At 43.6% G+C, this 16,713-nt stretch overlaps 1 protein-coding gene across 1 annotated transcript in view; it reads right to left on the reverse strand.

Moving 5' to 3' along the window:
- The window catches only part of LOC145406893 (organic anion transporter 3-like), a 28,542-nt gene extending 13,450 nt beyond the window's left edge, over positions 1 to 15,092 (reverse strand). The window contains exons 1-2 of the mRNA XM_080278009.1: positions 15,046 to 15,092; positions 19 to 146 (exon numbers count right to left, since the gene is read on the reverse strand). Coding sequence (XP_080134135.1) covers positions 19 to 106 — 88 coding nt within the window. The 5' untranslated portion in view covers positions 107 to 146; positions 15,046 to 15,092. The remainder of the gene's footprint in view (positions 1 to 18; positions 147 to 15,045) is intronic.
- Positions 15,093 to 16,713: the final 1,621 nt, after the last annotated feature.

Below are 16,713 nucleotides of genomic sequence, written 5' to 3' on the forward strand. Positions count from 1 at the left end.
TATAGTTATACTACTCACAGTACCCCGTAGCAAAGATGAACATAGCATTCCACCACCCTGTGCCCAGCTTGGTGAGGAGATCGTCAAATTTGTCCGTGGTCACCATCTTGCCCTTCTGCGTCGCCTTCTACGTCACGGGTCACCACCTGAGGCCATGAGAGATCACCAGCATAATCACCAAAACAAGAACAGATAACAAGAAATACCTAAACAACAACAAGATAACAAGAAACAGATAACAAGAAATATCAAAACAACAATAACAGCCACCAAAACAACAAGAACAACCACCAAAACAATAATCACAATCACCAAAACAGCCAAAAAAAAAGTTGTTCTAAGTGTGAAGCAGACACTGTGGAACTGAAGCCTAACTTTTGTCCCTGACTGTAGAAGCTCCAGAACTGGTGTGTCAGAAACATCATGCTGAATCTATCTGTCTGTCTATCTACCTGTCTGTCTATCTATCTGTCTACCTGCCTGTCTGTCTGTCTTTCTGATTGTCTGTCCATCCATCCATACATCCATCTACCCACCTACCTATCTATCTTTCTATCTGTCTTTCTGTCTGTCTTCATCCATGCATTCATCCTTCCGTCTATCTGTCTATATATCTGTCTATCCTCATACATACATACATACACATCATCCATCCATCCATCCATCCATCCATACAACAACAACATTCATATTCTGCTTTTACCTACTCTTATACCATCAACTCAATCATTATACTAGAATTACAGCCAAAACAATGACTATGCTTCACTGAGGACCAGTAGCACTACGTCAACACATATAATGCATGGACGTGGGTTATGAAATAGAGAGAGAGAGAAAGAGAGAGCATCCCGTATCAACAAAACACCACAAACACACAACCACCACATCACATTCTCATCACATACATCTAACATCAATCATAATAAATCACACACCAAAAAAAACTACGTCACATAAAAAGAAAAAAAATGATTAAAACAGAATTCGTATTTACCGATACTGAGAAAGAAAAATTTTAATCCATCCAGGCACTTGGTCCGTGGTTGGGTGAATCCGGAGTTTAACCCCTTCTCTTAGATATGTGTGTGTGTGTGTGTGTGTGTGTGTGTGTGTGTGTGTGTGTGTGTGTGTGTGTGTGTGCGTAATTAGTTTATTCCTACAACCTCCAGACGGTCTTATGTTATTTAATTTTTTTTCGAATTGAAGGGGTTAGATATAGCCTTATTTAACCCTTTCATTAATACCAGTCCTTCCCAGGTTTAATAAAATCGTATGTAGACGTGAAGAATAAAATTTTAAAAAAATCTTCGAAGTTCGCTACGATAATCAGGAAGACAACATTTTCCCTCCTCTGTTTTGATTAAAGTTTCTTATAATATTGTTCTTGCTGCTGACTGACAATTACACTAGGCTAGGGAGAAGACATCTGGTAGTGGAGGGGTTGGTGAAGGCTGTTTCAAACCCCTCCAATGGAAATAGCAAGCATAACATTAAAGTCTCCCTTAAACTGAAGGAGGGTTTAAAATCCTCCCTTTTCACTCACGACTAAATTAAGCACAAATAGCAACACACTCACCCAACTGACTGACCACGTTAGCTAAACTAATCCTTGCGCCCGCAGCTCTCTCTTCCTCTTCCTTTTTCTCTGCCAGATGCCTCCTCACCTGGGCAACCAAAACGTCCCCCTCAACAGCACACTCATCCAACTTACAGATCACGTGAACTAACACTCCACAGCATCAGCATTTCTCGCTCCCTCTCTCTCTTTCTCTGTCATATGCTACTCAACCAGGCCAACCAAAAAGCCCCTAACTACTCTAGCCAGCTTCTCATTGGCTCCCCTTCAATATAGGGCATAGCCTTGCAACAGTTACTTTATGTTTTATCTGATATAGTTATCGGTACCCATCTGAAAGTCACACTTGAAGAGTCACACAAGTCGAAATTGAAAGAAGAGATTATAGTGACGTCCTTTAAGCTGAGGAATTGATAAGTCGTGTAGAGAAGAGATAATGGAATGAGAAAAAAGTGAAAGGGGCAAAAAGTATGTGAAGAGGGAGAAAAAGAGAAAAAGAAGTTAAAGAGAATGCTAAGTAGGTCAGAGGAGTAAAAAATTTAGAGGACGAGGTAGAGAATAAAGTGAAAAGGGCAAAATGAAGTAAAAAGAGACAAACATGAAATGGGATACATTAAGTGAAAGATGAAATAAACGAAGTGAACGGGGACAAAATGAAATGAAATGGGACCGAACATAAGTGAAAGTCGAGAAAAAAAGAAGGAAACTGGAACAAAATGAAGTGACAGAGGCCAAGATGAAGTGAATGGGACAAGAAAAAGAGTGAAAAGAAGAAAAAAAAATATATGGAAGCATGCAAAAACAAGTGTAATAAATCTAAAAAGCCAAGGAGAGGAACTAAGTGAGAGGATCAGCGCAGCAAAGAGGAGGAAGTGGCTGATGAATAGTACACTTGTCATGCTTAGAGCCGGGTGTTGGGCAGGGGCGTGTTGTGAGGGGGAAGGCAGCTGGTAAGAGGTATAGAAAGGGCAGGAAGAGACCCCGGATAGGGTTAGGTATGGCAAACAGAGGAAGGGTTAAGAATAGTGCAAGGGATGGAGCAGTGGAAACAATCGACAAACAAGACAAAGGACACCATTGATAACCACACCCACTCGAACCGAATATTTCATCCCCAAAAGTCTCCAGTCTTTGGACACTTCCATCAAACACATCCCAGAGGGACACCACACGCACCTCAGACACACCCCAAACAAACCCCAGACGACACACCCCAAACACACCCCAGACACACCTCAATCAAACTCCAGAAACACCCAAAAAAACACATCCCAGACAGCCCAGACAAACCCAAGACACACCCCAAAACACATGCCAGAAAGCTCAAACACACCCCAGACACACTCCATACACACCCGAGACACACCTCAGATGCACACCAAACACACATCAGACACACCAAAAAACACATCCCAAACACACACCCCAAACACACCCATAACACGCTCCAAACACACCCCAGACACACCCCAAAAAACACTCTAAACACACCCCAGATGAACACCACACTCACATCCCGAAACATATTCAAAGCACACCCCAAACACACCCCGGACACACCCCAAAACACACCCCAGACATACCTCAAAACACACCCCAGACATACCCCAAAACACACTCCAAACACACCTCAGAACTCACCACAGACACACCTTAAAACACAACCCACACACACCCAAAACATACTACAGACCAACCTCAACACTGACCCCAGACACACCCCAAACAACCTCCATACACACCCCAAAGCACACTCCAGACACACCCCAAAACACCAGACACACCCCAAAACATAACCCAGACACACCTCAAAACACAACCCAGACACGCCCGAAAACACGACCCAGACACACCCCAAAACACACCCCAGACACACCCCAAAACACACCCCAGACACACCCCAGAACACACCCCAGACACACCCCGAAACACACTCCAGACGCACTCCAAAACACACTCCAGAAACACCTCAATACACAACACCGACACCCCAAAACTCAACCCAGACACACACCCAAACAAACCCCAGACACACCCCAAAACACACTCCAGACACACCCTAAAACACACTCCAGACACATCCCGCTACACACTCCAGACGCACCCCAGACACACTTCAAAACACACCCCAGACAAGCCTCTGTGGAAGTAGCATAAATCGATTGAGGTGAAAGATCATTCGTAAGTTAGAAGCCACAGTAGGCCGAATCTCTGTGACTTAGGAGCTTCCCCGTAACATCTCTTTCCAATTGATTTATATTGTCTATTACACCTCAGTAATCCCTTAATAGTCTCTTGTATGTTATGGATACACGCTAACGTCAATATTAAATATATACTCGACAAGCATACAAAATAATATTGATGGGCAAAATAAATCGCTTGGGAAGAGGTAGTATGAACTCCGCTATGCTAACATAAACACAAAGAGCAATGGAATGGAAAGGGGATATCTAGGTTGGAGTTGGATGAAGGACAGGTGAGAAATAAAAAGTTAAGAGGAATGCTAGTAAGAAAATTGGTGGAAACAGATTTTGTGTGTGTGTGTGTGTGTGTGTGTGTGTGTGTGTCCGACTCTGGGCTTAGGCTTTACAGCCTGCTCCCAAGGCCCAATAGTCCTCCTACATACCGTACACCTCCACGTGTCACAACTTCGGCGCTAACACCCACCGTCCATATTGAATACATGTTAGGCTGCCTCATACAGAACTGGTGTATTGGTATTTGCGGGGATATTATACGACATATAGGTGGGTCATCTTTTAGATCAGTAAAGTCTGCTTTGTGAAATTCAGATTCTTAAACAGTTCTTTGCCCCAGCCGGTATTAGAAACTGGGTCCACTTGGACTACAGGCCACCCCTCTACCGATTCAGATACTTCGCCACTTTGCACTGAGACCAAGTGAAACAGAAGTACAGATATCAACGAGTAACCCCTAAATGCTCAAGTTTTCTTTGATGAATTATAGCTTAAGGTTCTCTATAAAAGACCGTATATCGTTCACCTTATAACTACGATGACTTATTCTTTATTATTTTCTTGCGTCATCGGGCTGAGGGGGTTACAACTTACCTATACTCCATTCACTGGAGGCGTAAAATTGCCTTCCCTTAGTCTTGAATGCTGTGCTGTGGCAAGAGAATTAACGCCGGAGACTGTGCTGGTCACGAAGAAGTGCTATGGAAAGGATGTATTATCTTAGTATTGTCTTATCCTGCCACTGGGCTACGGGAAAAAAGGTAGTACAAAAGGACGAAAATCTCCGCCAAGTTAATGAACTATAAATTTAAAGTCTTCAGTCCAATCACTTATTCTTTATATATCCATTATTATTATTATTATTCACTTTATTTTCCCTCTGAAGCATTGTCAACTTCATAATCGCAGGGGAGGTGGGTTGTTTGGTTTTCCAGCTGAGCGTCAACGATATTCCAGTGATAAAGTACATATATATATATATATATATATATATATATATATATATATATATACGAGATTGTATGTGATATGTAAACAGAGGATTTTTTTAATGTCATGTAAATCAGTTAGTTTCTTTATATATATATATATATATATATATATATATATATATATATATATATATATATATATATATATATGTTTTAATTATGGTCCGTATCGGTATGACTACAGTGTGGTTGGACGGTAATGAAATCATACACACAAAATACCTGTCATGTATACTTTATATTTCATACCCATATTCAAGTCTCAGTTTTGGTGGAAGTGGAGGAGGGTGAGGTACTGTCGAATGGAGTGGAGTGAAGGAGGGTGATGTGGAGTGGAGTGGAGGAGGGTGAGGTAGAATGGAGTGGAGTGGAGTGGAGGAGATGGAATGGAGTGGAGTGGAGTGGAGGAGGTGGCGTGGGAGAGTGTAATTACTGTTGACGCCCCACACACTCATCCACTTGCTTCCTGCATGTATAGGAAGCCTCGCAACACCTCTTCCTTAGCGATTTAATTCTCCTAGTACACCTTAACATTCACCTGTGTGCTAATTACAACATTTTAATATCGAAATGATTTGCATCGATAACATACAAGAAGATACTGAGGCGTAATAGGGAGAATAAATCGCTAGGGAAGAGGTGTCACGATGTCTAGGCAAGTGTATGAGCGTGGCGGGGGACTTGTTCAACCCTTTCACTACGATGACCTGATATTCTAGTTTATTCTCGCTGCCTCCAGACGATTTTACTCAACGTTGGAGAGAGAGAGAGAGAGAGAGAGAAAGCCGTCGTCGCTGTGAAGGGACAAATCGCGTAATTAATTTAACCTGACAGCGATCCCTAACCCCTTCCAGCTCAGTTGATGGCCAGGTGAAGTCAGATTGGAAGGGGGAATTTGACTAGTAACCAAGGAGACTCATTCCTACCTCGTAACTAAGACTCATTGAAGTTCATGAAATCATTACTTAATATTCATGTTCATTGGAGTTGGCCAGTTTAGTTAGATGAAAACGAAACGACACCAGTAACCAAAGAGACTCACTGCTACTCCATAAATAAGGGTCATCATTCAGCCACGACTTTATTTTTTCACGTTATTGGACTGGGCCAGTTCCGTCAGATGAAAAAGAATCAATTATAGACAGCATTCTCTATGGATACGGACGGCTGAGGGTAAAATAAAGACCATGGGGGGCGCAAAAACTAGACTTGTCCTGACCTTGAAGGGACCCAACACCCAAGTCTGGATCCGCTATTATGGTGCGGAGGAAGGGAGGGAGGAAGTGAAGGGAGGAGGTTAGGAAGCGAGAGGAGAAGAGGGGGGAAATGAAGGGGAAGGGAGGGGAGGTGGAGGGAGGGGAAGGGGAAAGTGAAGGGACAAGGAGGGGAAGTGAAGGGAGGGCAGGTGGAAGTGAAGGGAAGAGAGGGGGAAGTGAAGGGACGGGAAGGGGAAGTGAGGGAAATAGGAAGTGAAAGGAGATGGAAAGTAAATGGGAGACGGGGGATAGAAGAAGTGAGGGGAGGGGAAGTGAAAGAGGAGAGGAAGTCAATTTGAGGGTGAAGGGAAGTGAGGGGTGGGGAAGTGAGAGGAGAGAGGAAGTAAATGGGAAGAGGGGGGAAGAAGTGAGGGGAGGGAAAGCGAGAGGGGAGAGGAGGAAAACATATAAAACACGTCATCAAATTTACGGGGTTAATTTCCCTCCATCAAGTCCCGTCCACACCAGATGAGAGCTGATGCGGGCAGGTGCGGTGTGGGGAGAGCTCTGTGGTTCACCGGCCTATCGTTGCTGAAAATAGGTCATGTCATTCACCTTAGAGCTATCTAGTGACGCAGCATCCTGGAAAAATAAAGTGTAAAAAAATCCGTGAACACAGAGCCGCATTAAAAAAAAAAGACAAAAAAGACAAAAGAATGAAAGAAAAATGTGCTTCTTAAACATTGTAAACATTTGTCAGAAGCCAAACACTTTTTCAGTTCATTTAAGTACGTGGAGAGTTTCGTTCCTTTGTAGTTTATTTCACGTAGCTAAGTGGCGAAAAAAGAAAAATGCTACGATCCTGCCTCCATCCCATTCCACTTCTTCATGACCAGCACCATACTGAAGGTTAATCTCTCGCTCTAGCCCGGCGTTCAAGAAGGAGGGAAGGCAAATTTACGCCTAGTTGAAGTGAACGGGGTATAGTCACTGAGCATGGGAACTTTGAAAATTTCGTAACACCTCTTCCTTAGCGATTTATCCTGCACATTACAGCTCATAATCCTCTTCTGTGTTAGTTATGCAAACTTTGACAAAAACTAAAACGATATAATTAAAGTAAAAGAGAAGACAAAATGTAGTTCAAAAAATAAATCGCCAAAGAAATACAACACAACATAGGCAGAGGCACATGCACAGACACGTATTTTATGTGTTTTCTAAGACTTGAGGTGTGTGTGTGTGTGTGTGTGTGTGTGTGTGTGTGTGAGAGAGAGAGAGAGAGAGAGAGAGAGAGAGAGTTACATAGACCCCCATTGCACTTACACACATAATGAGGAAGAGACCATTCACTGGACTCGACCTTGGCGCTTGTTTATCACTCTATACCCAGTTAGTTTTTTATCATTTATTCTCTATACTCCCCATCCCGGTACCAAACTCCCTCTCGCTCTTCTTCCTTCCTCTATGACAAGCTCCTTCAATAAATCCTATCTTAAAATACCACGTTTTCTTAATTACATAACATTTAATTACGGTCTCGTAAGTTACTGGTGTTTTAGTGAATTTGTTTTGTCTTCCTCCTTGACTTATGTGTAGGTTTAAAGATTCGATTTATTTCAAAGAGGATGAATGTAAAGTACTTCAGGATATGTCTAATTTATCCCCCCCTCTCCCCAGGCAGCTGGTTAGGGTAGGAGGCGTAGGTGTGGGGGTGGGAGGGAGAGGGGGGAAGAGGGGGCGTGGGGAGGGAAGGGAGAATGGAGGAAGGGGAGCGTGATGGAGTGTGTGTGTGGAGGGTGGGGGTGAGGTGACGGTGTGTGTTGATGGGGGTGGATATATATATATATGTGTGTGTGTGTGTGTGTGTGTGTGTGAGAGAGAGAGAGAGAGAGAGAGAGAGAGAGAGAAGGTGCGCGTGTGAGTGATTGCTTGCGTGTAAAATCAATTAGTAAATACTTTAAGGTGAACTTGTACATTTTTAGTGCATGAATTTGCACTGGAAATGTACCAGTATTACACTCAAGTAATTAATGGTACTTGTAAGGATAGCTAAAGCATGTGTGTGTGTGTGTGTGTGTGTGTGTGTGTGAGTGTAGCATCAGATGGTGTTTTCCTGCACAGCTTATAGCAATGATAATCTCTATGTAACACACACACACACACACACACACACACACACACACACACACACACACACACACACACACACACACACACACACACACACACACACACACACACACACGCGCGCGCGCGCGCGCGCGCAAGAATGGTGAGAGCACAGTGACGTGATCAGCAACAGTTAAACGTAATACTTAACATCTATTCAGGGTCAGTATACTCACAAACAGACGTCATCCTCCCAGTGGCCTTGAAGATTTCTCAACACCTCTTCCTTAGCGATTTATTCCGGACCTCAGATTCCTCCTTTTTATTAGTAATGCAAAATATGTTGATGCTGAAGCGATATAAAAGATCTAAGAGGGTGTTAAGTGCTAGGCAAAATAAATCGCTTAGGAAGAGTTGAACGATACATCCTATGCTCCTTATCTTTCCTCTTCTCCACCTTCCCATTCCTCTCTCTCTCTCTCTCTCTCTCTCTCTCTCTCTCTCTCTCTCTCTCTCTCTAATCCCCATTCAGTGCCTAAGCCTCCCACTCCACATTCTCTCCTCATAGGTACCCTTTCTCCCTTCCCCACCACCACAACCATCATCATCATTATCATCACCACCACCACCATCACCATCATCACCATTGCCATCAACATCACCACCACCACCACCACCACCACCGCTATCATCATCGTCATCATCATCATCATCATCATCATCATCATCAGAATTCATCATACCGAACTCTTATTTTTCTTCCCAATCAGTGCCTGAGTCTCCCACTACTCATACACTCTTCAGACTTCCTTCCTTTCTTCCTTCCTTCCTTCCTCCTTCCTTCCTTCCTACCTTCCTTCCTCCTTCCTTCCTTCCTTTCTTCCCTCTGACACATTTCTCTTAGGCAACGCGTTATCCTTGTCATATTCCCCTTTGGACAACATACGCATTTTGTCCTCGAATTTTTGAGAAAGAGAGAGAGAGAGACAGACAGACAGACAGAGACAGAGACAGAGAGAGTGGTGTGTGTGTGTGTGTGTTTGTGTGTGTGTGTTTGTATGTATTAATTTGCGAGTGAGTGACTGTTTCCTGTTTTTTTTCGTCGTTTATCAACCTGAAATTTTTTACTCCAAATTAAGACATAAAACTATATCACAAGCAGGACATTCTTTCTTTTTCTTTTGTTAGATCGCACTATTATTTACAGTCAGAGAGGCACTCCCATGGTCACGGTCGCGGCGGTTTGGTTATTTCCTGAAGCCGCTGAGAGAGAGAGAGAGAGAGAGAGAGAGAGAGAGAGAGAACTTAAACGAAAACCAAGGATATGGAAAGAAAAAATGAGAGAGAGAGAGAGAGAGAGAGAGAGAGAGAGAGAGAGAGAGAGAGAGAGAGAGAGAGAGAGAAGATTGATTAAAATAAATGAAAACAAAAGAAATGGAAAGAAAAAAATGAGAGAGAGAGAGAGAGAGAGAGAGAGAGAGAGAGAGAGAGAGAGAAGATTGATTAAAATAAATGAAAACAAAAGAAATGGAAAGAAAAAAATGAGAGAGAGAGAGAGAGAGAGAGAGAGGAAGGCAGTACGGTCGATTTGTGAATTACGTTGAAGCGGGAGGGTCGGCCTTTCCTGCATCCGTGTCTTGTTCTGGTTTGGGAGATTGCGTAAGACCTCTTCCTTAGCGATTTATTTTGCCTATTTCGTCTTGATATCCACTTGTATGTTTACTTTTTCAAACTATGTCGCTATTGTAGTAGTAGTAGTAGTAGTTTCCCCAGCTCCATCTGAAACGAGAACCCGGTGAACTGCAGGCTTGAGGTGATCTGCAGTTCACCATTCTCCTTTTGGGGGATGGGGAGTAGCTGAAGGACCTTTGTATACCCAGGCAGTCGAGCAACCTGGTTATATCGGTGCCACCACATGAAGGCGTCCCTCTCCACCACCAAAAGATATTAAACAGGTAATACAAAGCTTAAAAGGGAATATTGAGGTTTTCATATGCAAGACAAAATCGCTAACAAAGAAGTGCTAAGGAGTTTTTTATGTCAACGAGGATATGGCTCAAAATTATTTATCGTAAGCTGACAACACTCTTTTTACTTTAATTTGGCCTAAAACTGCCGTCTCTCTATCCTGCATGCTGAGTTGTAACAATAGATTAATTCTAAAATCTGATGCTAGTCACCAAGAAGTACAATGGAAAGGATGTGGAGCTGTAGTAGTGTCTTTTCCTGCCACTCAGTTACATGAAATAAGCTACGAAGGGACGAAAATCTGGATCAGGTTAGAGTGAAAAGAGTAGAGGTATGGCGTGTACCTGTGATGCTAAGTTTAATTATACTCTATACTTTCACGTGACAGAAGCAGGCCACTCAGAAACCTGCATATTAAGTCATGGTTATTGATCGTGTGTTATGAGGTGGGAATGAGTCTCCTTGGTTACTAGTCAAATCAGCCCTCCAACCTCTCGAAACCTGGCCATCAACTGAGCTAAAAGGGGTTACTGATCTGTCAGGTTAGAGTAAACGTGCTGTGGATTGGATGGTTGTGGTGTGTTCTTCCGAAAGTGTTCTTCCCGAATTGCTCTTTTACAGGATTGAGTCGGGCTTGAAATGTCTCGTCTTTACTTATTTGTATCGAGGCGTGGTGATTGTAGTGGCTGTGGTGTGAGTAGGGTGACTGTGGTAGCTGTGGTGTATATTGTGGTGATTGTGGTAGCAGTGGTGTATACGGTGGTGATGGTGGTAGCTGCGATGTGCACTGTGGTAATTTGTAATGACAATAGTTGAAGTGTTTGTGCTGTGATTATTTTGCATTCACGAGGCCTATTGAGCAGTCATATTGGATGCTACAGGAGTCTTGATAGAAAGGGTAATTTTGACCAGCCTACAGCACGCCCTTAGCCCTTCATGACCCTTAATAATAGGTACAGTAAGGGAAAAAAATTACTTTACTGTTCCACTGCTTCTATTTCACACTTAGAGCATGTCCCTGACCGTCGTATCAAGGACAGAGAAACAAACCAAGGCACTCTCAGCTTAGTAATATGAACCAGCAGAGGAAACGGAGAAGCAGTAGAGGTGAAATATTAGGCTAACTTTTTGTCCCACACTGTAGAGTAGCAGTATCCTCCTATTTCCACAATCCATATCAACACATTTCTGCTAAGTACTGTTATTATAGATATGAAATGAAGGAGTGTGTATTATAAGTACTATTATTAAGCATTGGTAATCGCTCTCTTCAGCTGCAAAACCTCTCTCTCTCTCTCTCTCTCTCTCTCTCTCTCTCTCTTTCTGGCCTGGGGGGTTCTTGAACATACAGGGTGGTCTGTAAATAGCGCTCCACTACACACTCACTTGGCGATATATTGTGTACTGTGGGGCGGCCGGGCGTGGATGAGACAGTGGAAGTAAGAAATGAATAAATGATGCAAGATAGACATTTATAACACTGATCTAGCCATCCCCACCACACCAAAAAAAAAAAAAAAAAAAAAAAAAAAAATATTGCGTGACCATTTTTGTAACAGCTATTGTCGCCTGTACACAATGCTGAGCTGAAAACATGACCTCCGCACTGATAACTGTGTGGTGATTGGTGCTGAATAATCGTATAATCCGTCATTGTGAAGCCTCCATCGTTGTAGAGCCATGAGCAAAAATTCAACAAACCTTTACCAACACTGTGTACTACTTTTTATATTTTTCATTCCTCCCAAAACGACAGAGAGTATCCTTCCTTATTTCTCATTCCTCCCCAGAATGACAGAATATCCTTCCATATTTTCGTTTCTCCTCAAACGACGGAGAATATCCTTCCATAGTTCTCATTCCATTCCAAACGTGTATCCTTCTTTCTCATACTCTTTTGTTGTGTGATTCAGGCCACTACAACATGGAAAGTAGGCCTAATTCAACACCTTCCATTGTCACAGCTGGAAGAGAAGTGTCGGCGAAATTTTGCATATGACTGTACATTGCGTTAGTGAATGACGAGGTGTATGTAACTGAGGCACCAGCTGAATCGGAAGGGAATAATGACGCACGGAAGTTCAATTTTTTCTATGTCGATGGCATTGATGAGGTGTTGGAGAGGGACGCCTTCACGTGGTGGCACTATTATAACCAGGTGGCCCCACTGCCCGGTTTTGCAAAAGTTCCTCGACTCCTTTCCTGTCTCCTGAAAGGAGGATGGTGGACTGTAGGAGGAGGGTAACGTCAGCCTGCAGTCCTCTTGGTTCGCGTCTTAGATGAACTTGGGATTACTACTACTACTACTACTACTACCACTACTACTATCGGTACTACTACTACTACCATCACCACCACCACCACTACTACTACTACAACTACTTCTACTACTACTAAGATGACCGTTCCGGCCAAGATTAAATAACTTCGTATCTCATCCCAGCTCACCACAAATGATTTTCTTCAGCTCAGAGAAAGCCAGCGTATGTGGTGGTGGGCAGGTGTTAAGGAAAGCTGAATGGTGTTGAGGTGAGGGTTATCTACTTCTACGCACCACAACAGACCCACAGCCACCACCACCACTACCACTATCACCACCACCACCACCGCACAACAGGGTATAGGAGCAGTGTATAACGAAGAACATATAGAACAGGGGTCGGCAACCCTAGGCACGCGTGCCAGATTTGGCACGCGAAGTGCTATACTATGGCACTCAACGTGATCCAGTGTAACAAAGAAAATATTGAAAATGCAAAGAGAGAGAGAGAGACAGAGAGAGGTGGGCACATCCTTTCTTACTAAATCAATTAACACTGTCGCTACAGTGTTAAAAAATCTTACCTGACACGCAAAGTGGCGAAAAAATTGGCATTAATTATAAATTGGCACACCATGGTCAAAAGGTTGCCGACCCCTGATATAGAAGAACGGTGGTTAACAGAGAGGCAGCTGTGTGGCGCTGTGGTGAGGCTGGTTCTTGTCTAGGCACAGGAACACAATCACTGCCACTACAGCAACAACACAAAGGCGTATAGGAACAACGTATAGGCGCATCATATAGAAGGAGGGTATATGAGGAGCGTGGTGGTTAACAGAGGGGTAGCTGTGTTGTGTTGAAGTAAAAGTTATTATAGTCAAGGAAACGCAACACACCACCATCGCCACAACAGCGTATAAGAGCAGCGTATAGGAAAAGCGTTATAGAAACATCAAATACGAGAAGCGCGGTTGTTAAAACGAGGAAAGTTGTGTGGTCATTCTGGTTTAAGTCTAGGCACCACAACACAAACACACCACACCACTACCACAAAGCATGGTAATGTGTATAAAGGGAGGATATTGGAGGGGAATATAAGAGCATCGTATAGGAAGGGGATGAAGGAGAAGTATGGTGGTTATAAGGGGGGCAGTTGTGTAGTGGTGAAGTGAGGGTGGACCTTGTATAGGCACCGCAACACAACCACAATCACCACAACACAATGTAACACTGCAGGGTAGAAGAGCATCGTAAAGGAGCATTGTATATGAGAAGCACGGTTGTTACTATGCGGATAACTGTGCGATGCTGAGGGTAGGGGTCATTCCACTGTAGTCTAAATCTAGGCTTCACAACAAACACATCAGCACCACTACCACACAGACGGTGCCTGGGTCTTACTCATACCCCAGTTTCTGCTCTGAGTCACGCCGGCGGACACATGACAAGGAATTAGGAAAAACAACAAGCAGGACAATACACAAGAACACAAGATATGAACCTGGATAGGAGAGTACTGGCATGAAACCCGACTGCACTTAAAAAAGCAGACGTGAAAAAGATAACACAGGAGAGTAACATACAAAACGACAGAGGAAAGCAACCATCACAAAACTAGACAGTAATGAAAGTATAAGACAAAAAATGATAAACAGCAGACGTAAAATATAACGATTTATAAAAGCAATTAGTACTCATCGTGTCATTATTAGATCACTGAAGAAAATGGATATGTGTGCTTGTTATTTACGAAGCCGATCAAAGCATTAAAGAGAGGGGGAAACAGAGTTTGCTGTTTGTGTAGCCAGTAAAAGAGGTAAACGGAGGCGGAAATTAATCCATTTGTGAGGTAGTATAAGAAAGACGTGGCCCTGAGTGAAGCTGCACGTCACAGAGGCGGACCGCGAGGTACACCCTCATCCTCCACCACCAGCGCCACTACCACTTGCTTTGTTTCGTTATTTAAATTTGTGCCTACTGGCTGCACGAGGACCAACAAGGCAGATAACTAACATGGATGGGCTTCGCAATTCAGATGGGGAGGGTCTGACTTCTCATCACTCGATCCTGGTAGTCTGTTTACTCTATAATCACGTATTTCGCAGCCTCTCGTGTCATAGCATTCCCCTTGTTATTAATTATCTCGTGGCTGATAAGGGGAAATTACAAAGAAGTGGTCGGAACCCAAAACTGACATCTGATTTCAGTGTAGAATTAGTGCCAGTCGAGGAATTCTGTATGCAATAAAAAAGTACGAGTCACACAAACAACAGAAATTATGAAAACAGAAACCTGCCTATTTAAAAAGCTGTTCATTTTGGCAGCATGGTAACACTGATTTAACATCATATTCATAATATTCGGGTGTAAGTTGCTCCCCTTTAGACGGTACCCTGACAACAATGAAAGAGTACCTAGACTCTCTATATTTCACACAAATTTATCATGCACTACTCACGCTTGACCCTTCCGATCGCGTCCAGTCACCAGGTGCCTGCCGTTCACCCCGCACACACACGCACTCACCCTCGCACGCACTCACACGCACGCACACGCCAGGACAGGACAGGATACGAGACAGTCACCACCACAGCACAGGAGCAAGAAACAGACTGCTACCCCACCCACCCTGCCACCACCCACCCCGTCTAGTCGTCTACCCGCACTGCCACCCACCCGCCCTCAGTTGCCATATAGGACAATGTTGTGGCTGTCATAGGAGGCTTCGTAGCACCTCTCCTTTAGCGATTTATTCAGCCTACTCCATGTTAACCCATTCAGTCCGATGACTTTTGTACTTTCTATCTCCAGACGATTTTATTAAACTTGACAAAAATCTTTATTAGTGAAGGCTATATATAACAAGTCCAGTTTGTCTTAAGATGAATAAAATCGCCTAATAGCTATTCTATCTATCTATCTATCCATTGCCAGACGCCTTAATCCCGTAAGGGGTGGCCACAAACAAATCGCCTCCACGTCGCCATGTCCCCCGCCATTTCACTGCCTTGCTCTCAACTCACCCCCCCCCTTTGTCATATACCTCTCCACTCCATCCCTCCATCTCATCCTCGGCTTCCCCCTCCCTTTCCCCGCGTCCACCTCACTCACATACACTCTCCTCGTCAGTCTCTCACTCTCCATCCTCTCCACATGGCCAAACCACCTCAGTGTGTTCCTCCTAACGCTTCCTATCACATACACATCCACACCACAACGCTCCTTTATATGCTCATTTGTCAGTCTGTCTTTCCATGTGACTCCACAGGCTCCTCTTAAATAACTCATTTCCACTGCTCTCGCTCTTGACTTATGTCCTTCCAACAACGTCCAAGCTTCACTTCCATACGTTAGAGCTGGTATCACAATATTGTCATGTAGTAACGTTTTCACTTCCATGCTCACTTCCCTGTTTCTTATCACTGCTTTCAAGGAACCAGCAACCTTTCTTCCTTGTTGTACCCTTTCAAGCACTTCACCAAATACAAAATATAAACTACGTGGTCATACTGACAGGAAGTCCACTGTGTTCACGTTCAGATGATCCTGGAGATGCAAATACTACTACTACTTCTACTACTACTACTACTACTACTACTTTATTACGACTTGGGGCATGTCCGTTACTCTTCTCCCTGACGCATCGTAGCAATCACCATTTCTACAGAAGAAACAAACATACCAAACCTCTCTTAGCCTGGGAATTTTAAGCAACAGAGGAAAGTGCCACGTCGAAGAGGTGGAGTATTAAGCGAACGTTTGTCTGCGCTTGTACATAAGGTTTAGATAAAATGAGAAGATAAGGGAGAGGCTTAACCCAGAGTAGTTGTTTTAATTATTGTTGTTGTTGTAACCCCAGGTTCATCTGAATGTGAACTCAGTGGCCTGCTGCCTGAAGCTGTCCCTCTCCTGCAGTCCACCATCCTCTTTTTGTGGATGGGGAGGGAGTTGAGGGACGTTTGTATAACCAGTCAGAGGAGCTGCCCGACTATATCAGTGCCACCCCGTGAAGGCGTCCCTGTCCAGCATCTTTGAAGGGATATGATGAAAGCTCTATCAACCAATAATTATGTAAGTCTGAAGGTGAGGGGAGGAGTCGGGGACCAAGATAAGGGTGAATAAGTAT

The sequence above is a fragment of the Coenobita brevimanus genome, chromosome 71, assembly GCF_032717465.1.
Source record: "Coenobita brevimanus isolate Jiangsu-jjx chromosome 71, ASM3271746v2, whole genome shotgun sequence".
In the NCBI taxonomy this organism is placed as follows: domain Eukaryota; kingdom Metazoa; phylum Arthropoda; class Malacostraca; order Decapoda; family Coenobitidae; genus Coenobita; species Coenobita brevimanus.